The 24,063-nt window shown below is 36.6% G+C and overlaps 1 protein-coding gene across 1 annotated transcript in view; it reads left to right on the forward strand.

The window, feature by feature from the left end:
- Positions 1–24,063, forward strand: part of TMPRSS15 (transmembrane serine protease 15) — a 132,358-nt gene that overhangs the window by 23,784 nt on the left and 84,511 nt on the right. Inside the window, exons 5-6 of the mRNA XM_020996038.1 lie at positions 11,774–11,854; positions 22,547–22,678. Coding sequence (XP_020851697.1) covers positions 11,774–11,854; positions 22,547–22,678 — 213 coding nt within the window. The remainder of the gene's footprint in view (positions 1–11,773; positions 11,855–22,546; positions 22,679–24,063) is intronic.

Genomic DNA, 24,063 nt, shown 5'->3' on the forward strand with positions numbered 1-24,063 from the left:
TGATAGCAAATTCAGGTTTCTGGGGTGTAGATTTAGCTTTTATAACCTTTCACATCTGCTTAGAGTTCACACCCAATCCACAACACTCTGGTAATTTAGGATATCAAGGTAAAGCATTTTACAGGAGAGGGATGGTAGAAAAAGAAAGGGGTCAGTCAAAGGAGAAAGGGGAATATTTGGAATGCAAGCAGCAGGATGTATTAATAGAATAGAAAACATTCCCTGTTCCTAGGCAGGAGATAAGGGGTAGAGACCAAATACTTTTACAATTGAGAAAGAAGTCCTTTTAAAAAACCTGAAGGGTCTATTATCTAAGGACAGCACATAAGTGTTACAATAGTGGAGAACCCATCTGCTTTACCATGCACATCCTTGTATTAGGGTTGGGGGCTTTTTAGGCCACCAGGTAATTGAGGGAGTTCTACATTGCGGGTCCATCAAGATGCAGTGAAATGATTATAGTTCCCATTTTTCCCACACAGTTGCAAAATGAGAGTACTCTTGGGACAAACACACCAATTCCAACTCCTCGGGCTTTTGCTGGCCCATTACCTTACTAATCTTCTCACCAGGTTCTAAAGCTATCTAATGAATTTGAATATAAAACATCTCCAAAAGTACTCAAAATGCAAAATCCAGATTTATGATGTGTGATAAAATCCCTGGAAGGGCCATATGCCCTTGTGGAAGCACTACCCAGGGCTTCCCAGAACTGATGAATTTGAGCTTCCCAGATTCAGTGAGGAGGAGGGTTTTTCAGAATTGCTGAGTAAGTTGACATTCCTAGACTTGATGAAATTTCCAGGAGGGCCATTGTTTATGAAGGGTTATTGAGAATTATTACACAAAATCGTTTGCAACATAATGCTTGCATGTCGTGTCAAAGTGAATTACTAATTAATTTATGGAATTATGAAATGGGAGAGACATGCCTGGTTCTTTGGGTACTTGCCAGGAAAGACCACAATGGCAGAGGGAAATAAGACTTCAGTTACACTTTTTAATAAGGCCCAGAGTGTTTAGGGACAAATAGGCACAGAAAGCACAGAGACAAGTGGCAAAAGAAAAAAAAAAAGAAAAGATGGCATGAGTGCAGAGGCAGGTGACATGTAGAATGGCATAGGGTGGTGGAGGAATGAGCGTGAGAGATTGGGGAGGGGGAAAATTAGAGAGAGCAACTAACAAAATGATGGATTTGAGTTGGGAGCACCTGGTAATATGTACCTAGATGATGGTAGAAGACAGCTGGGGGATGGGGAGGCAGGAGTTGAGGTCTCATTTTTATAGGATTTTAGTGGAAATAGTCCCACTCTTATTCAGGCAACCTTTGGGGTTAATTCATTAACATATCCAAATTATCTTAAAGATGTCAGTAAAACTTTAAAGTTAACTTGTGTACATTATCTCAAAATTATCAGCATCATTTGGTGTTCTGCTGGCCTTACTGCAGATACCTGGAGCTTATGTGAGATTTACTTTACATAGGGCCAAAAGACCTTAACAGCAAGGCTTCTCTGATTTAGCACATATTTTCAGGATGTGATTTTTGGTTAATATATGGTACAGTTTGTAAATTATGCTTTTTTTATTTTGGGGCAGTCTGTACATGACTTCTAGGTTCCCCTTTGCAATTTTACTTCCAGCCATTGTTACTTTATACTGGCTACTTGTGAACTTACAGGGGGACCAGAATAAGATAAACATTCTCATACAAGGTAAAAGCCATTGCAGGCTCTGAAAAGAAAATCATTTGTCATTCTAAAGTGTGTTAAAAATCTTCTTTAATCCAAATGCACATAGTTCCATGCAATTCAAAACAATGAAAAAAATAGACCTTTTAAATCAAAGTAGACTTCTTGACCAGGGAGGTAACAGTTAAAAAGATCATAGAAATCATAGAAATTTAGTTTGGGCCTATGTGCCTCAAAATAGATCATTATAAGGAAGCTCAGTAAAACAAATGGAAAAATAGTTTTCAGATAACTTAAACTTCTGTATATAATAAAATAACTATCTTCAAGTTATAAGCTGTAAGCATAAAGTTCTTAGGTAAGAAACTATTTGATTTATGAAGATCATCAAGAAAGGGAGTAGAAAGTATTCAGTTAGTTATAAAACTTTCAGGGTTTTTTTAAGCTATATTACAATGTTTGTAAAGGAGGTTCCAAAGATTAATTTTAGCTTTATTTTATTTTAGTATTTTCTATCACAAACGTTCTGACACTGTCAGTCAGTACTAAGCACAAAGCAAAAAACAAAAACATTAAAAATTGTAGAAAGAACTAATTTGTTCATTACTATATCACATCACTTGTATTCTTTTTTACAAATTTAGAAAATTTAAATTTTTTTCAGAGTAACTTTATGGACAATATGGTCTCCAGCTTAGAAATATTTTTCTCCAAAGTTTCCAAGTAACTCCTAATTGTCAGATCATATTGCCTTTTCTCATTCTTTATCCTTCCTCATATTTATGCAGCGTTTGACACTGTTGACCAGAGACAGCCAGGTAATATGGAGGACAGAATGTTGAACTTGAAGTCAGAAAGGACTGAGTTTGAAACTTGCCTCAGACACAATACTTACTGGCTGTGTGCCTCTGAGCAAGCCACTTCCCCTCTCCTGACCTCAATTGACTTAATTATAAAATTGGGAAAATAAAAGCATTTGCTTCAGAGGGCTTTGTTGTTAGGATGAAATAAGGAATTATATTCAAGATGTTCTGAAAGGCTTAGTGCAATTTTAAGCTATTAAAAATATGAAAGCTTAAAACTTAAAAACTACACTAAAACTTTTGAAACACCATGTATAAAGTGCTTCACAAACCTGAAAGTTCTAGATAAACATTAGCTCTTCTTACTGATCACCATCTTCTCTGTGCTCTTTTCTTTATTCTCTTGGTTCTCCTGACCATTCCTTTCAGTCTTCTTTGGTGGATCATGATAGATATCACACTGAGGTTACCCCAAGGCTCTGTTCTGGGCCCTCTTCTCTCACTATTCTCTCTTTTGTGCATTTAATTACCATCTCTATGCAGATAATAGATGCAGAGCTATATATACAAGCCTAACCTTTCTCCTGAGATCCAAACTGCGTGTTGGACATTTTGAACTGATTCTCTCAGGCATCTCAAACTCTACATACCCAAAGAAGAACTCGTTCTGTCCCCATACATACATTTCTCTTCCAAACTTCCCTATTTCTGTTGAAGGGGCCGCTATCCTTCAAGTTACTACATTTGTGACTTCAGTGTCATCCTTGACTCATAAATCTTACTTATTTCATGTATACAATCAGTTGCCAACAAGTGCTTTCCTTTTTATTTCCACATCCTATCTGGTGTCTATACTCCTCTTTCCACTCAGGCCACCACTGTAGTTCTAACCTCTCATCAGGACTATTGAGTCTTTCCTCTCTAATCCATCTTCCATACACAAAGTAAAAACACTTTGCCAAAGTGAAATCACTTTGAAAAAGGACAGGTCTGATCATATGATTCCCCTAACCTTGAGTGTTTTCCTTGACTTCTAAGATTAAATATAAATCTTTGGCCTCTAAGGAGCCCTTCACAACCTACCACTTTTCTCAAGACTGTGATTTCTCAGACATTAGTTTTTATTATCCCTATTTTACAGATGAGGAAACTGAGGCTGAGGGAAGTTAATTGATTTATTCACAGTCACACAGATAGCATTTGTATGAGGCTGGATTTGAACTCAAGTCTTCCTGACTTCAGGACTACTTTATTCAGACCACTCTATCACCTAGTGCTTCAGTTTTGTGTGTAGACAACTGAAAGAGACCCCCCACTTCCTAAGGGCATTGCTGTCTTTCACTATATTAATGACATAATAGTGACTAAGTGATGATGAAGTGGCAGAGGTCCTAGATGGGATGATGGCTTATATAAGAGACAAGGGGAGGGGGACCAGTCCTAAGAAAATTCAAGATTTATTCCTCTCAGTTAAATTTTGAGTAAATACACTGTATGGGAAGAACCTAGATGATTCTCGATGTAGTCAATGATAAGCTACTGATATTCGTTGTCCCATTGTGTCAACCACACCTAAGTTCACACAGGAAGAGGTCTCCTTTTGAGCTTGCTAAGAGATGAGGTTTTGACAAAATGGGGAAAGGATGGATGATAGAGTAATACTAATTATCAAATGATACAGCGTAATGCTAATTTTCCTCTTCATTTTCTAGAGTCATTTACAAGTCCCTCTCTTTGGAGTGGGACCTTGAACAGGCTAGACCTGGAAGACCTAATGTGGGCTGTTCAGAAGTACTGGGGACTGTGTTTTTAGAGGTCTCTATCCAAAAAGATCACACAGTGGAGCCTTTAATAGGCATGAAGGGGTGGACAGTTTAAGCATCCATTAGGCTTTTGGAGCCAAAAGTTCTAAAGTGATACCGCTTTTGAAAAGTAATTGCTGGCCTATTTTACAGGGCCCCAGCTGCTACTGAAAAAATGACACAAGGTCGTATCATCACACTTCATCCAGAGTTTCTCATTATATATGACTGGTTCACATGTAATGAGAAACTCTAAATGAAGGGTGATAGCAGAAGACAGGGCACAGAGAATGGCTCATCATGATTATCTTGCATCAGCCAACATATAGTGAGAAACTCTGAGTGAAAGGTGACTGCAGAAGATGGGTAGAGCACAAGAGGCATCCATTGGTAGGAAGAGTATGTTTAAGATCTTACTTTTGGGTGTTAGTGGGGTTTTTTTGTGAACAGGTTGTGACTACTGGAGGCTGGGAACTCCAGTCTCAGATCCAATGCTTTGCCTCCTCTGCTAATTCAATGGCCTATGAACTTAGTCCTTGATGGACAGCATTGATGGTTCTGCCCGCTTTGAGAGACATATAAGCAACTGAACCTCAGTGGCCATTAATTCAGTAATCTGGAATACCCTAAGTGATAATGGTTCTGCAGGTTCACCCAATATATTGGTGTGTGAGAGAAACTTCAGGAATAGGACAGTTAAGATTTTTTTTAATTTATATTGATTCCTGAGTGGTGGCCATATGACTGATTGAATAATCTTAGGTCTGGAGAGAACAGGAATAAATAATTAATGACTCTACTCTCTAAGGTTAAGAGGAGTAGAGGAATATTGTTGATACCTCATATCATATACAGTCCATATGGCACATTAGTGCCCATAAGATACATCATGCACTCTCTGCTAGCTTGAATCAGGTTAATGCCTTCACAAGAACTGCAAAAATTGGGAATTACTTCCATCATCATTCTGAACATGGACATAGATGAAGGGGTAGTACAGGATGTAATGCTATGTTTCAGTGGGTGTGGAACTGTATAATTCCCAGCTAAAAACTGTGTAGCTATTTCTACTAAGTGATGTTCCTCATGTCGGTTGGAGCAGCCCCTTTTGATTCCACACGAGTCAATTTGGTCCTGAAAGGAGAACTGATTACAATGGCCTGCTTTCTCAATCTTACAGAAAGTGTTCTGACTTATTACAATTGATGCTTATTTAGGATATGGTCTCTCATTGCCAGTTATCTATTACCATGGCAATCTCCATGACATTCAGTGGTTTCCCTATCTCCTATGCCATCCTCGAGCAGCAGGCATTGCTTGACACCAAAATGAACTTTTAAAACACCTTTATCATAATACCTCTGTTTATTTGGGTTGCATGTTCCGTCTTCCAGAAACTATACCTGTGATAAGTCAGTACTGTCCTCAGAAGATTGATGGCTATCCATTTTATCAGTTTCTTGGATCTGACTTCTGAAATGGCACAAGTGAATAAGATAGATTACACTTAGGAACAGTCCCACTTGGTCCTCTCTAGCCAATTCCATCCCCAATATGAAGTTGACTCGTCTTGAAGTTTCTCTCTCCTCAAAAGATTGTATATGTAGCGGTTTGTTATTAATGACCCCTCAGATGTGGCAGGGTTCTTGACCAGCATCCTTTGAATGTGTAAACAAATGTCAGCATGACATTTGATTTGTTCTCAAGTTTAATTTTGTTCTTTTGGCTATAAAAATGATACGAGTATCTTTTGATATTCCATTTTTCATTAATATAATCATCTTTTTCATCAATTGATTTACTGGAGCCTCTACCCCAGTTGATTATCACCTTTTCCGCTGGCAGTTATTCATTTTTTGACATAATAAATGCCTTCTTTTGCTCTGAATAAAGAAATATTTAAATGTTGTGTTTTTATATAATCATTAACAAATAAAGTCAGTAACAAACAGAAATTAGTAACTATTCACAATAATTTGTCTATGAGAACGTTCACTAAGAGAATCACTTGAATCCCTCACTATAGTGCCACTAGGCTTTTCTTCCCTTGTGAAAACTAAGTCTTTTGCCATTCAGCCTTTTTCCCCCACAGTTATCAAGGAAAAAATATTTTGTAAGATAATGCTGAAAACAGTTTTCTCAGAAAACAATTATGTCTAATATGTATGTAGTACTTTAAATATTCAAATATTATTTAAGTCTCAAAATGACCTTGTAAGGTAAATGCCATATTATCCCCCTTTTACAGAGGAGAAAAGTGAGGCATAAAGAGGTTAAGTGATTTGATCAGGGTCACATGGCTAGTATTTGAGGCAGGATTTGCATTTGTGTCTTCCTGACTCCAGAACTACCATTCTATCCACTATCCTACCTAACTGCCTAGTGTACTTCTCCATCTTTTTTCTCTCTCCCAAGGGTTACATAAGTTTCTCCTCAACTATGACAGGAAACAATCAATTCAGCTTCCCTCAATTAGGTTGTGGCCCCTCGAGGACCACTTTTGCCTTTCATTATATCCCCAGTACTTAGTATAGTGCCTGTCACTCTTAATAGTGTCTCTACTATTTGTTTATCTAACACTCTTAGATCAAAAGTGAAAAATACACTATTCCCCTGACTCCATACAGAGAAGCACCTCACAGTGACTGTCAGCTCAAAGTTGTTTATTAAACATGACTTTTCTCAACGTTTCATGTAGCTCTGAAAGATATGGTAACAATATCTGTAGTCCCCTTTCATTTCCAATTTTTGGCTAGTATGAAAAGACATGCATAAATAGTTTCATATATATCAATTCTTTTTCTTTTTTTGTATGGGCATAGTAGTTCTGTAGCTACAGTAGTTGCACAGTGGTATAGTCAATATTATGTCGTTAATATAGTAGAAGACAATAATGCTGTCAGGAAGTGGGGTTTCTTTCAGGTATCTACATACAAATTGAAGCACTAGGTGATACAGTGATCACAGGACCTGAAGTGAGGAAGATCTAAATTCAAATCCAGCCTCATACAATTACTATCTGTGTGACTATGAGCGAATTAATTAACCTCCCTCAGCCTCAGTTTTCTCATCTATAAAATAGGGATAACAAAAACAAATATCTGACCAATCTCAACCATGGTAAAAGTAGTAGGTTGTGAAGGACTCCTTAGATGCCAAAAATTTATATTTAATCTTAGAAGTCAAAGAAAACACTCAAGCTTAGGGAAATCCTATGATCACACCTGCTCCTTTTTGAACTGATTTCACTTTGGCAAAGTGTTTTTACTTTGTGTGTGAAAGATGGATTAGAGAGGAAAAACTCAATAGTCCTGATGAAAGGTTAAAACTAGGGTGGCCTGAGTAGGAAGAAGAGTATAGACACCAGATAGGATGTGGAAATAAAAAGGAAAGGACTTGTTGGCAGCTGAATGTATGCATGGAATAAGTGAAAGTTATGAGTCAAGGATGACATTAAAGTTGAGACTGCAGTAACTTGAAGGAAAGTGGCCCCTTCAACGGAAATAGGGAAGTTTGGAAGAGAAATATGTATAGAGGAACAGATAATAAGTTCTTTGGGCATCTAGAGTTTGAGATGCCTGACAGAATCAGTTCAAAATGTCCAACAGAGAGCTGGAGATGTAGGACTGCATCTTAGGAGAAAGACTAGGGTTGAATGTGTAGTTCTGCATCTATTACCTGCATAGAAATGATAATTAAATGCACCCAAGAGAGAGGAAAACATAACAGGGGTTAAAAAACACTTGTAAGGTCTCATTTCCAAGATTCAAATTTAAATAAAAGGCTAAGAGTCATTCTTCAAAAGATAAATCTTCAAAGAATATAAAGTTTTCAAAGGAAGAAATTTAAGCCATCAACATCTTCATAGAATATAAACAGTTTTCAAAGGAAGAAATCTAAGCTATCAACATACCACACCAAAAAAAAAAGCTCAAAATCACTATTATTTAGAGAAATGTAAATTAAAACAACTTTAAAGTTCCACCTTACAGTTATCAGACTGACAAAAAAGATGACAGATATGTTGTTGAGAAGTGTCAATGGAACTTTGAGTAAATAGGCATACTAGTGCACTATTGGCAACACCATGGATTAGTCTAGCCATTCTGGTAGCAAATTTGCAACTTTGCCCCAAAGTTACCAAACTGTGCCTACTGTTGGACCTGTTGTTATTGTTGTTTTTGTTTGTCCTTCACCCTTGAAGAGGACCATGACATCAGGGAGGTGATGTCATGACATGCAAGTGAATTGGATTTAAGTGAGGAAGGGCTGTGCAAAGTCACCAGCCTCACTTTCTCCTCTGGAGTCATCTGGGTTCAATGGCAAGATATAGATCATGACCACTGCAGATGATCCTGGATGCAGTGGAAGATGTTGGCCTTTATGCTAAGGTCTTTAATAGGTCTCAGTTTGACTGAGGAAATACCCAATCAGTGATTAAGGTTAGGTAAGAAATGAGGCAGAGAGTGGCCTCTTTTATCTAATAAAAAAAAATCAATCTGGGAGGGGAAGACCCCCAGGGTTCTGGCCAAAACAGAAACAATTGCTATTTCCATTTACTCTGAGCCAATCAGGGCCCAAACAATGACTAAGTGAAGCTTGGCCTGGGACCTGTTGTTGGCCAATCAATGAGAGGCAGAGCATTATTATTATTAGAGTTGACTGACTTCAGAATCATTTCTGAATTTTTCACTAGCTTTCCTATCATAGCTCTTCTCTCTGCCACCACCACTACCACCTCTCTGCCGCCAGCTTTTGCATTTTCCTGAACTTGTGCCAACTTTCTTGGTATGATGTTTTTCCCAGACTGTGGCACACTTTTTTCCTCAAGTTCTGGAGCTTATTTCTCTTTCTATTTTGTTTTCTTTATTTTTTTTCCCACACATATCTTCTGGGACTTATATGGGAGAATCAGGCTTTTCTAAGACCTTCTCATTGAAATTTTAACCAGAAGTCCCTATCAGGCACTTTCTTCATAAAAACCCTGTAAATATATCTGAGGCTCAGAGTGGTTAATCTATCTGGGGTCACACAGATAGTAAACAGCCATGCAAAGTCTTGAAATAAAGTATTCTGATGCTGGTTCCCATATATCTTCCAGGATACTGCTCATACATCAAAGTTTTTGGCTAAAACAACAACAAAAAAAAACCTTATACACCAATTTAAGAAAATAAGCATTGTAGAGATATTTAGCTAATCATGTTTATAATGGCAAAATTCAAGACTAGTAAGTGCTTAATCAGTTATGACACTAAAAATGCACATTTTGGGTGCTTAAATAGAAAAATATAGACCATAGAGCTAAAAGCATGTCAAAAACCATCTTACTTAACCCCCTTATTTTTCAAATAAAAACATAAATGACAAGTCAGCTGACTTATCCTAAGTCACAAGCTAGCTACTAGCACAGCTAGACTTAGAACCCAGATCTCTTGACTTCCTATTATACTATTCCAGGTTGCCTCCCAGAAAACAGAGCTATAGAACAATCTATATAGTTACATTGTCCACTATTGAAGAAGATATCAAGAGGTTATAATTGCCATTAAATGCTGTCAATATTTAAGTAAAATAATTTCTTATTTACCTTTAACAGATGCTGACCAACTTATAACTAGCAATCCTCCAACAACCAAAGGTCAGTATGTGAATTAATATTTCTCTCTTTTCAGGTTTTAAGTTGTTTTCACATATAACAATCCTTTTTATCCTGATGACAACCTTGTGGTAGAAGTAAGGCAAGATGTACTATTTTATAGATGAAGAAACAGGAAGGGTATTGATTTGCACAGCTAGCTAATGGAAGAAGCGGCACTAGAGTTCAGGTCTTCTGGTCCTCTTGATCTCTTGCCATTTTTCTCACTCAGTAAACTATGCTGTTTCTCACAAGAGATGTTTATAGTACAGGAGGGTCTAGATGAAGAGCAACTGGGATAAACAGGGATAACAGTAAATAAGATTTTATCTTTGCTCACTAGGGGATGAAGAGAACAGATGCCAACAGGGAACAATTTCAGCATGTGTATGGCAACAATGGCTCCCTAACTCCTGTCCCATTGCCAAGATCAGTATATGGTAGAGTGGCTTCCAGATGTATGTAGGACAGCAAAATGACTTTCACAGTGTGGTTGAGGGCCCCGATCCCTTCAGTTCTCAAACTTATATAGAATTTTAGGCAAAGACGTGTCTGGCACCAATAGGACACTGCCCTACCACCCACATGGGAAGAAAATAGTATACTCAAGATTAGTGAAACGAGGGTATTTTTTAAATTGTCTAATTAAAAGTGAGGAATAAGGGGCAGGTACATAAAGAACTTAAGTCTGTTTCAACCAAGCAAGAAGGGTGGGTTAGGTAATGCCCAGTCTCTGGGTTTATTAACCTTCATATATATGCATCCTGGGCAAGGGCAGGAATGGTAGGAGAGGAATGAAAGGGGTTGGGACAATACTGGTCAAACTGGTTTTTAGCAGCTCGTGATCTTGAAAAAATCTAAATAGATAGATTGGGTTAAAAATAGGATTAGTGTTAGGCTAAAATCAAGAGCATGTATTTAAATGATAGCAGGAAAGTAATTAAAAAAATGAACCCCCAAATTTTCCTTTTTTAAAATTTTCTTTTTAAAAAATTACTATTGGTTTAGAAATAGAAAAAGAAAATATTTTCTACTCTTGCCTTTCCTTCCCCCTCTCCACCCCACCTCCATACCTCAGAGCTGAACCTGTACAGTTACAGTACAACTATCATTACTATTCATCTTACTCTCATTTTTATGGAGTTCATGATTATAATAAAATCATTATTATTGTTATTACTATTATTATCCATCTCATTCTAATCTTTGATTTCAGTGTAGGTCAGACAGAAATAGTTCTGGGACAAATTGTTACTCCACAACTGTTCTTTTATATTTAATATTCTTTGGATCGTTATATTAATGCTCTTTAAACTATTGTGTAGAAATGAACAGAATACCTGATTTTCATTGCGGAACAAAAATATGGGAATGTAAGCTAATCTTCTGTATCTAATCACTAGATGCACTCCCTGTGGGGCATGGCTTCCTTCCAAACCCCTGTGCTTTGTGCTTCCTAGTGGAAGTAAAATGGTTATCTCGACCTTACTCATGTAACAGCTTTTATATACCAAAGTAATGAACAAAGCGTTATACTTGGTCTCAGATCCTTTTGCTCAGATCCTCGTAAAAGTTTAACACCAATCCCTCCACTTTTCTCTCCCTCAATAATTCTTATTTCCCAGACAAGTTCAGCTAGGCAAGTGGTATGTCTCTAGAAGGGATACACCACTCCATCTTCCCTATATTTGTAAGTATTAAAAATACAAGAGGAAGAACTACCAGAGAGAGGAAGCAAAAGACAACAGAAGAAAAAAATAGCAAATAGTATGCTTCGATCTGCATTTAAACTCCATAGTTCTTTCTTCGTATGTGGATAAAATGCTGTCAATATTTAAGTAAATTTAAGTAAAATAATTTCTTATTTACCTTTAACAGATGCTGACCAACTTACAACTAGCAATCCTCCAACAACCAAAGGTCAGTTTGTGAATTAATATTTCTCTCTTTTTAGGTTTTAAGTTGTTTTCACATATAACAATCCTTTCTAGCCTGATGACAATCTTATAGTAGAAATAAGGCAAGAAGTATTATCTTACAGATGAAGAAACAGGCACAGGGTATTGATTTTTATCTCCTCTGTTTCTATCTTAAAATCCCTTGACATCATCCTCCACCATCTCCTCCTTTCCCTCACTCTCTGACAAAGAGGTGACCCTTCTCCTCTATATGTGCGCTTGATTCAATCCCCTTCTATTTTCTCCAACAGATTTCAACCTTAATCATTTCCCCATTTCTTGAATCTTCACTCTGTTCCTATCAACCGGTTTCTTACTTACCACTTTCCAACAGGCTGAAGTCTCCACTATCCTTTTAAAAAATTCACTGTAAGCAAACTTGTAGAGCAAGGAATAGTTTACCTATCAGATTTATGGAGAACAGAAGAATTCATGACCAAACAGGAGATAGAGAACATTATGAAAAGCAAAATGGATAACTTTGATTACATTAAATTGAAAAGTTTTTGCACAAACAAAGCCAATGCAAACAAGATTAGAAGGAAAGTAGAAAATTGGGAAAGAATTTTTACAACCAGTCTCTCTGATAAGGGCCTCATTTCTAAAATATATAGAGAATTAAGTCAAATTTGTAAGAAAACAAGCCATTCCCCAATTGATAAATGGTCAAAGGATATGAACAAGCAGTTCTCAGATGAAGAAATTAAAGCCATCTATAGTCATATGAAAAAATGCTCTAAATCACTATTGATTGGAGAAATGCAAATCAAAACAACTCTGAGGTATCACATCACACCTATCAGATTGGCCAACATGACAAAACAGGAAAAAGATAAATGTTGGAGAAGATGTGGGAAAATTGTAACACTAATGCGTTGTTGGTGGAGTTGTGAAATGATCCAACCATTTTGGAAAGCAATTTGGAACCATGCCCAAAGGGCTATAAAAATATGCATATCCTTTGACCCAGCAATAGCACTTCTAGGGCTATATCCCAGAGAGATCATACAAATGGGAAAAAGACCCACATGTAGAAAAATATTTGTAGCAGCTCTTTTTGTGGTGGCAAAGAACTAGAATTTGAGAGGATGCCCATCAATTGGGGAATGGCTGAACAAGTTGTGGTCTGTGAATGTAATGGAATACTATTGTGCTATAAGAAATGATGAACAGTCTGACTTCAGAAAAACCTGGAAAGATTTGTATGGCCTGATGCTGAGTGAAGTGGGCAGAACCAGGAGAACGTTGTACACAATAACAGCCACGTTGTGATGACTAATATTGATAGACTTAACCCTTCTCAGTAATACAAGGATCTAAGACATCTCCAAAGGCCTCATGATGGAAAATGCTATCCACATCCAAAGAAAGAACTATGGAGTTTGAATGCAGATCGAAGCATACTATTTGCTATTTTTTTTCTTCTGTTGTCTTTTGTTTCCTCTTTCTGGTAGTTCTTCCTATTGGTTCTAATTCATACTTACAACATCACTGATGTGAAAATATGTTTAACAGGAATGTATATGCATAGCCTATATCAGATTGTGCACCGTCTTGGGGAGGGAGGTGGGAAGAGAAGGGGAGAAAAATTTAAAACTCAAAAGCTTATGGAAATGATTGTTGATAATTTAAAATAAATTAAATTTTTTAAAAAATCAACAGACCTTACTGCCCCCTCAGGGCAGTTGGGTGGAGTATTAGATAAAGTGCTGGGCCTGGAGCAGCAAGACTCTCTTCATGAGTTCAAATCCAGCCTTAGACACTAGCTATGTGACCCTAGACAAGTCACTTACCTCTATTTGCCTCAGTTTCCTCCTCTGTAAAATAAACTGGATAAGGAAATGGTAAACCACTCCAGTATCTTAGCCAAGAAAACCTCAAATGGGGTCATGAAGAGCTGAACATGACTAAAATGACTGAACAACAATAAAACTGTCCCCTCAAGCTATTGTTCTATATCTCCCTTCTCTTTTTCAACCAAACTTCCGGAAAAAAAAGCTGTTTATATTTGTTGCCTATACTTTGTCTCTTCCAGTTCCTCAACCCTTTTCAGTCTGACTCCCCACCTCATTCTTCAACTGAAAATACTCTCTTCAAAGTTATTATAATCTCTGAACCGAGAAATTTGATAGTATTTTTCAGTATTCATCCTCAATCTATTTGCTGCATTTGTCACTATTGGTCTGGATCTTCCTGGATGCTCTCTCCTCTTTGGGCTTTACTGACAATTTTGTTGTTGTTGAGTGTTGCTTTTCAGTCATGTCTAGCTCTTTGCGACCCCTTTTGGGTTTGGTTTTGTTTTGTTTTTGGCAAAGATATTGAGTGGTTTGTCATTTCCTTCTCCAGCTAATTTTACAGATGAGGAAATTTAGGGAAACATAGTTAAGTGACTTGCCCAGGATCACACAGCTAATAAGTATCTGAGGCTGGATTTGAACTAAGGGCTTCCTGACTCCAGGCCCAGCACTGTATCCATTGTGCCACCTAGCTACCCTTACTGACACTCTTTCTTCTAGTTCTCATATTCATCTAATCATTCCTTTTCTCTCGCATTTGCAATTGGTCATCTAGATCCTGCCTTCTAATTGTAGGTTTCCCAAGCTCTGTCCTAGTGTCCCTACTCTTTCTTTTCCACGTTCTCTCTTGGTGATCTCATCAGTTCCTAAGGGTGTATTATCATTTCTATGTATATAACTCCTAGATGTATTTATCTAGTTCTGGCCCTACATCACCAATCCAGGCACTGAGTTCCAATCTTACTTCATAAATTGTCTATTGTACATTTCAAACTGGATGTTCAAAGGCATTTCAAATCAACATGTCCAAAATAAAACTCTGAATCCACCCTTCTTTCAAATTCCCTATTTCTACCAAAAGGAACACTGTTCTTTAAGTATCCCAGGTTTGTAAACTTGCCACTATTGTTGATTGTTGGATCTGTCTCACCCAACATGGCCACATAAATGCCCAAAACTTGTTATTACTACTGCCATTTATCTCTTGTTGATGCAGGATGCCTTCTCTCCACTTACACAGCTTCATTCAAGCTTAATGCACATGATCTATGTAGAGATAACAACTGAAACATGAAAATTGATGAGGTCTCAAAGAGAGAGCATAAAGAAGGAAAGCAGAGCCCAGGACAGAACTCTGAGGTAATATCCATAATTAGGGGGCAGGATAGAGACAATGACTGAGCAAAGGTGAAGGCAGAGGAGGGGTTATACAAGTAGGAGAAAAAAAAAGAACTTCGCAAATCGTAAAATTCACTATTACAAATTTACAAGACTCTTTCTGAACATTTCCTTTTGCTCACCTGTTTCTTGTTTATTTTTCTTCTTATAGTTAGATCATATGATACTAGCATAAGAAGGAAATTTAGTCATACGGTGGTAAGTGAACTTATTCCAGAGTAAAAAAAAAAATCCTTGTTCCAAATTTCACCAGTGATGAAATCTGCCTGCATGATTTTTAAGGGACAGCTAAGTTGTGAGTGGATAGAGCCCTGGACTTGAAATAGGGAAAACCTGAGATGGAATCCTACCTTAGATATTGTGACCCTGGGCAAGTCACTTTACCTCTTTCAGACTCCATTTTCTTCAAGCCTAAAAGGAGGAATTTGAGCTAAATCAAGGATACCTAATCTGGGGTCCATGGACTTGTTTTGATTTTTAACATTTTGATGATTGTGTTTCAATATAATAGGTTTCCTATGTAATCCTATGTATTTTGTTATTATACATTTACAAACATCATTCTGAGAAGGGCATATAGACTGCAAAAGTGATCTATGACCACAAAGATTAAAAACTTCTAATCTATATGGCTTCTAAAGTCCTAACTCTAGACCTATGTTTTAAGAAAACCTCCTTCATGTTAAATGAGAGAAAACTGGGACTGAGGGAGTTGATCCTTGTCTTCCAGCTAGTTGGCAGTAGATCTGGGACATATGTCACTCTATTTCCAACCCAATGGTCTGTTTCCTTAATCATTCCATAGTAAAATGACCCAAAATAGGTTTGGTTAGTATAGAACAATCTATTAATTAGGAAAAAGGTTTTGAGTAAAAATGCTGTGGTAGTTGCTGAGATAAGAGAAGTACTACCTTGGTTTTACAGAGTTTTGTTGGCAATCTCACTCAAGATACATTAACTTTGCAAAAGTATGTGCTATACATTTATGATCTTGTAAATGTCAGTTATTATTTTGACTGGGGTCTTTAATTAAAATCATTTTGGCATACCAGAAATTAGAAAACTTCGGGGCAGCTAGGTGGTGTAGTGGATAGAGCACCGGCCCAGGATTCAGGGGGACCTGAATTCAAATCCAGCTTCAGGCACATAACACTTACTAGCTGTGTGACCCTGGGCAAGTCACTTAACCTCATTCTAGAAAGAAAGAAAGAAAGAAAGAAAGAAAGAAAGAAAGAAAGAAAGAAAGAAAGAAAGAAAGAAAGAAAGAGAAAGAAAGAAATTAGAAAACTTCCTCCGCTACATATTTGTTAAGCATGTTTAATTCTACCTCAACCCAGCCATCTAGAACCTAAAATGTTACAAAGAGATTATAAATGTTTGGGACAGACATTTTGCTGTACTTACATAGATTCATGGACATAAAAACTTTTGTCTTCCCAGATATTTCAAGTCTCCTAAACTCAAAAGGATATAAGGAAAAATTTTTAATAATTTTAAAAAATCATATTTTAATCCCCAGTAGATGGCAGTGATGTTTTGGTTTTGAATTGGAGCAAAACCTAATTTGAGTTCATATTTTTATAAGCTTTAAACCATTACTCTTCTTCTCCTCCTGGATATTCTTTTCTTTCTATGTTTTCATGTCACTTCTCTCTCCTGGTTCACTGCTTGTCCCCTCTCCCTCTGTCGGAGAGCACCTTCTTAGTCTTTCTTGATGTTTCCTCATCCATCTTACTCCTACTAATCTTTAGTGACCCTCAAGTCTCTCTCTTAGGTCCTTTATCTTTTCTCTCTTTACTGACTCTCTTGGTGATCTTGTCACTAGGGGTTCAGTTATCAGCTCTATGCAGATGACTCTAAGGTCCACGTATGCAGCCATAGTTCCTCTCCTGAGGAACATCTCCATCAGCCTCTTGGACCTCTTTGAGTTGGAGTGCCATAGACATCTCAAATTCAACATGTCTAAAATATAACTCATTCTTTCTCCCAACCCTCCTCCCTTCTGTACTTCTCTATTAATGTACAAGACATCACCATCCTTCTAGTCACCTAGAATGGCAAGCTCAGTGTTATCCTCAACTCTTCACTTTTACTCTCACATATGTCAATCTGTTGCCAAATATTGTCATTCCTACTCTTGTATACATCGTCTTCTCTCCACTCATTTAGCCACCACTTTAGTTTAGGCATTTTCACCTCAACTACAGTAACTGGTCTGAAGCTGAATAGATTCTTTTAAATACAAACTTAGGAAGGAGTCAGAGAAGAAATAACATTTGATCAGTTGTATCAGACCATATGATGGACCATATTGCAAAAGGAAGAGAAAAAAACAAGTGTTGTCTCAGAACCCCAATATCTTCAAGCATCATTGAAAAAGTAAAGTAAGACAGGCAAAGGGATTTGGAATGGTTCTGTTCTATTTCAGTGCTTTTAGAAGAAGGGAATTGGAGAACTAGGGGAATATATTGGGAAGGAAAGAAGGGTGGATAGCCTTTACTATCTTACATAATAGGAGTTCATGATTTAAAGGTATTTGAGCATGGAACAGGAAATAGGAGAACAAAGGAGTAGGGAAATGGGTATCACTCAAGCTTCATTTTCATTTGAATCAGATGGAGAAATGAACACACTCACAATCACACACACACACACACACACACAAAGAATATAGTATAGAATGCATTAATCTTAACTGATTAATAGGAGGGTCAGGGAGAGGGGAGTTTATGATGAAGGCAAGGTAGATAAGATCGTAAATAAAACAAACTACAACATTGGCAGGAGGAATGTGAAAGGGAGATTAAAACAGAAAAAAAGAAAGAGTAAAGATGTGATCAAGGGCAGGGCAAGGGGAAGAAAAAAGGAGAAAACAAAGTAAAAAGAGATTTCCTTAGTCGAAGATTACTACCATTAAAACAAACTCAAACTTTTTCATCACTTTAACTCTTTGTAAAGAGATGGGGGAAGTAAGCGAAGAGACGAAAAAGTACAAGACGACAGAATGGTGGGAAATACACAATTCACAATCATAACTTTGAATGGGATGAACTAACCCATAAAATGGAAGATAATAGTATGAATTAGTAAGTAGAGTCCAATAACATTCTATGTCTTGGAAATAGACTTGAAACATAAAGATTCATGAAGTTAAAATTAGAAGCTAGATCAAAGTCTATTATACTTTAAGTGAATTCAAAGGGTTAGCAATACTGATTTTAGATTGGGAAACAGTAAAGATAGACTACATGAATAAGTAGGCAAACTACATAATGCTTAAAGGTATCATTGATAATGAATTAATGTCAATCCATAATGCTATTTACACAGAAATAGTTAAATGAAAATTAATTCAGTTAGAAGCGGAAATAGATAATAAGTCTATGATAATGGATGACCTCAATGAACCCCTTTCAGACCTAGATAAATTTGACAAGATAGACAAGAAAAAAAGTAAGGTCCTGAATACAGTCTAAGAAAAAATAGAACTGATTAGTATTTAGAAATTATGACATGGGAACAGAAAGGAATATACATATTTCTTGGATTGTATGACACCTTAAAAAATGACTATGTATTGGGGCATTAAAAAACACAAACAAGTATAGAAAAGCAAGAATATTAAATATTCTATACTAAAAATTATAAAATAAAAATTATATTCAATGTAACACACTTGAATAAAGGAATAAAAATTACTGAACCCTAAATAATTAAGTGTTGAAGAATTGGTGGATCAAAGAATAATCATATAAAATATAAAAAATTTCATCAAATAAAGTGACAACAATGAAATGACATATCAAAACATTATTGGAGAGAGATGGGGAATATGAATGAATTGTGCCTGAAATTTTAAAAATAGAAAATCAGCAATCAGAATACTAAACACCAAAGAAGAAATGGTGAAAAACAAAAAAGTTAAAATTAAAAGAAAAAAAATTTTATTAATAGATAAAGCTAGAGTAAAAACAACTAAAAATAAATATCTAGCCTTAATGAAAGGAAGAGATATAAAAAAAGTTTGCATCAAAAATTAAAAAGGAAAACCCACAAAAGAAATTCTACACAACTATGTTATGGAAATATATAATAATTAAATAATAATTGAACTGAAATTATAAATATTTTTTAAAATATAAAATGCTTTGATTAACATACCCATACTGTTTGAATAAGCCAATTCCAGAAGCATAACTTAAATAAGATGTAAGTGAACTCCCAAAAGGACGAAAAAAACCCTCTCAGATGGATTTACAAGTGAGTCCTATCAAACATTCAATTAAAAATTTATTCAAGTTTCATATAAGCATCATATGATTATTTTAGTTGATATAGAAAAGGCTTTTGACAAAATACAACAACTGTTTCAAACGCCCTAGAAAATACAGGAATAAAATGACCTTGCATTAATATGGTTTAATAGTACATATTTAAACTAAGAGCTATCTGTGTAGTGAGGACAAACTAGTCCTTTTCACTATGATTGCTACTATTTAATAAAATGTTGAAATTGTTTGTTATGGCAATGAGAAAAGAAAAGGAAATTGATCGAATAAGCACAGACAGAGAGGAAGCAAAATTATCACTTTTTGCAGATGATTTGACAATGTACTTAAAGAACCTTAGTCAATAAAAAATTAATGAAAACAATAACTTCAGCCAAGTTGCTGGATATGAAAATATTCAACATATTTTTTAATATTAGCAGTAAAACTCAGTAGGAATAGATAAAAAGAGAGAAATTACCTTCTAAATAACTACAAATATATAAAAATGTGTGTTTTGCTACCAGGATATTTTCAGGAACTATTGAATATGACTATAAAGCATTGTTTAAAAAAATCAAGACAGATCTAAATAACTGAAGAAATATTAATTACTTATTGGTAGACCATGCCAATAAAAGGAAAATGACAAAAGTGCTCAAATTATTTTACTTGTCTGGTATCATACCAAACTAATGAAGGATTATTCGTAGAGCTACCAAAATAATAATAAAAGATGAAGAATCTTAGGGGAAATATGTCTTTATTATCACAGGAAAATAATAAAATGTTGGGGATCATAAGGGTTTTGGTGTTTCATTTAGAGAGAAAGTGGTGGAGGGGAGGCTGAGAGACAAATGTCTTCCACTGTTCACACAGCCTTCCTTGGTTCAAGGAACAATTTCCTGGGATTAAACAGTAGCAATGGCTTCGTCTCTGTTACTCAGAGATCAGTCTAGCCTGGCAGCCTTCCTCAGGGAAAATACAGTAGCTGGTGTGATGGGTCCAAATTAGTCTCCATTTTGTAGTGTGGAGCTACTGTGTTTGGTGCCTCTTCATGTTATTTGTCCTCTCTTTTGTCCCATCACCACCAACCTGAGCTGTGTGATCCCCAAAGAAAGACCCAAGATATTTGGCCTTTTTGTTTATTCTTTTCTGTTCTAGGCAAGAGGGTAGATTCTCCAATCTAGCCCAGAAGCTTGAGTAATGGGGATTCAGGGGTCCTGGAATCTAGGCCAGGTGTTGCACCTAGCCCAGCATCAAGGCTGAAAGAAGCGAGGATCCCAGGACTAGAGCCAGATCAAATTTAGACTTGAACTTGGTGGGATCAATGATATTTAGGAACTGAAAGGAATTGTGAGCCTAATTCCCCCCACCCCCATACACTAAGATGGTTTAGGAGGGGATTATGCTCATGAGGTGTTGGGGGTAAATATTTGTATGTTTGTTCTTGCTATGTATTTGAAATAACTACCTTTTTGTAAAAGCTAAGCTGATATTAAGGTGATCAAAGTGCTAACTGCTAGGTCCCTAAAAATGGAAAGAACATGGTTGATCAGAATTTGAGTCAATGACAAAGAAGAGAGATTCTCCCCACTCTTCAGGGTACTAGAGAAAACTGTTCAGCTATAGCAATAAGAGATAGAAGCTCAGTAAAATGTAAAAAACATGGTCCTGAATCATGAGGCCAGAGTCAATCATGTTACAAAGAATAGACTTGTCTTTTTAGTAGTAGGCCAGGCAAGTCTGAAATGCTCAGTTGTAAAAACTTTCTCAAACTACACATTCCCTTCTTTCTTTTTTCTGTGACTTGCCTAGGATCACACAACTAGTAAGCATCAAGTGTTTAGTCTGAGGCCAGATTTGAACTCAGGTCCTCCTGACACCAGGGCCCGTACTCTATCCACTGCACCACCTAGCTGTCCCTCATTCCTTCTTTCTTTAGTTTGGAGCTTGCCTCTCTTCCATTTCTCTTCATCCAGCACATTGTTTCCCTAGTATTCTTCCTCTAGTTCTGAGAGATTCACATTATCATCCAGTCTTCCTCTGACTCCATTTAACTCTTCCATTCTAAGCCACTTTGTCTTCAAATGAATGACAACCGTCCTGAAAGTATTCATCTTCTTGCTCTCCCAATACATCCTTCAGCAATATGCTGCCAACATCATATACCAGGGGGCTATAATTAACCCTTAAACCATCAGAAGACCTAGGATCTCTCCTGTATGTTGGGTAATAGGAAATAAAAATAGAAATGGCAGCCTGTCATGCCCAGGCAAACCTAGATTTTACACTTTCCTTTATGCTTTCCCTTTACATTTTACTTTACACCTTCCCCACAACTCTCTCAAATAAAAGTATTTTAAAAATTTGTTTTAAATTTACCCCTTCCCTTATTCATTCACCAAACAATTGTTGAATGTTTTATGTATGACATTAATCTATCTCATATTACATGTGTATATGATTTTTATTCCATCTCCAGAAAAGTGAATATGTTTGTGGCCTCTACAAAATAATGTTTAAATGATTAGCAAACAGGAATGAACAACTTTGATCTTTGAACTCCACAAGTTATCATAAAATGTTGTCCCAAGACTAATATTAATATTAATGTTAGAAAGTAGACTTCAAAGTATGATGGCAATATTTAAATATTTCCAATTCAATAGTTCAGAAGATTTAAGGTTAAACTGGTGTGGATATTTCCTCTATCCAGACAGATTAATTTTTCTTTTTACTCTTGATGAGTCATTTCATCAGTTGTCACCAAATAAAAAATTATCACTAGTGACCAATCTGCTTGTGATTAAGCTTCTCTGAATCTCGCTGAGCTGTTTGATGGGATCTTCCAGACAGAATTGTGCTGTGCTTGATACAGCAAAATGTCAAAATAGGATATTAGCATAGGTTGCAAATATTGTAAACTTTAATTGTTTTGAAATCAGTCCCAAAATCCTGCATTCCTGATAATCAGTTTCCTATGCAGTTGATTTTCAGTTTCAATTTATTGACTTATCATATACAGAAAAATTTCCATTTGAATTAATATGCTACTACTATGTATACTAGACTGGTCTTAGATATTAAAGAGTTAAATTGCAAAAGACCAAACTCAGTACTTAGCAATCCATTCAATAAAGAAATGTACCAACAGAAAATTCCATTTTTTTCCTTATCTCTCTTTTAAAGAAATTGTCTCAGTTGAGTGCCTCCCTGGTTCAAAACCTTGTGCTGATACTCTAAACTGTGTATCTGAACAACTGTTTTGTGATGGAGAGCCAAACTGTCCTGATGCTTCTGATGAAGACAGTGGAATTTGTGGTAAGTAGTTTTATGTGCAAGTTTATATGTGTATTTATCAATTTATCAATTTATCAACTCTACACTGTTGTATTCTCTTGAATACCTCACCCCCTTGTTGTATTGTTGACCTCGCCCTTAGCCTTAGACTACTTCCCATTGTCTGCACACAGTTTTTGCTCTTTCTCACATTTTGGATCACAAAGACGGAGAAAATCACAAAACAATATGACTGGGTCTACTACAAATTTATGTTGTGCCATCTCAACTGGAACCTCACTGAAACAAGGGTTTTATGCCTCCCTAATTGATCCACTATTTCCATTCACTGGAAGATTGCCCCCTCTAACATCCGCTCCCCCTCACTTATTTTCATTCTCTATCTGCTAATTACTTAATTACTGCCTACAAAGCCTATATCGTCTCCATTTTCAAAAAGCCATCATTTGACCCATCTGTCTTGGCTAGCTATTGTTCTATATCCTCCTCTCTTTTCTACTTCCTTTCCTTTCATTCTGCACTCTCTGTGAAGGCCTCTGAGCTCAGTATTCAACAGAAACTGCTCTTTCCAAAGTTACTAATGATCTCTTAATGGCCAAAATTGGTCTTTTCCCAATCCTCACCTTTCTCAACCACTCTGCAGCTTTTGACGCTGTTGATGACCTTATTCTTCCTGATGCTCTCTTCTCTATAGATTTTCCACTGCTGACCTCTGGTTTTCCTCCCTATCTGACTGCTCCTCAGTCTCCTTTCATGGATCTTCAACCAGGTCATGCATGCTAACCATGGGTACCTCCCAGGGCTTTGTCCTGGGCCCTCTTTTCTTCCTCTATACTATTTCACCCAACGATCTCATCAGCTCCCATGCTGATGATATCTGTACTAATAATTCCCAAACCCACTTATTTAGCACTAATTTCTCTGCTGACCTGCAATCCCAAATCTCCAGTTGCCTATTGGAGATCACAACCTGGATGTTCCATGGCCATTTTAAAGTCAACATATCCAAAACAAAACTTATTCTCTTTCCCCCAAACCCTTTCGCTTTTACTAAATTCGTTCCCTATTACTATAAAGGTGCCCCCATCCTCCCAGGAATCCAGGACTTAACTCTTCATTTTCTCAACACCTCTATCCAATCTGTTGCCTAAGTTCTCCAATTTTACCTCTAGTACACACCCTCTTCTCTCCTCTGACACTGCCACCACTCTTTAGGTTTTCATCACTTCACAACAGAGATTATTGCAATAGTCTTTCTAATTAACATCTCTGCCACAAATCTCTCCTCACTACTATCCTCCACTCATCTGTCAAATTGATTTTCCTAAAATGCATGTCTGAACACATCACCTCATTACTCAGTAAAATTCAGTGGCTCCAAATTACCTCCAGAATCAAACACGAAA

Source organism: Phascolarctos cinereus, unplaced genomic scaffold, assembly GCF_003287225.1.
Source record: "Phascolarctos cinereus isolate Bilbo 61053 unplaced genomic scaffold, phaCin_HiC Scaffold_726;HRSCAF=1367, whole genome shotgun sequence".
In the NCBI taxonomy this organism is placed as follows: Eukaryota; Metazoa; Chordata; class Mammalia; order Diprotodontia; family Phascolarctidae; genus Phascolarctos; species Phascolarctos cinereus.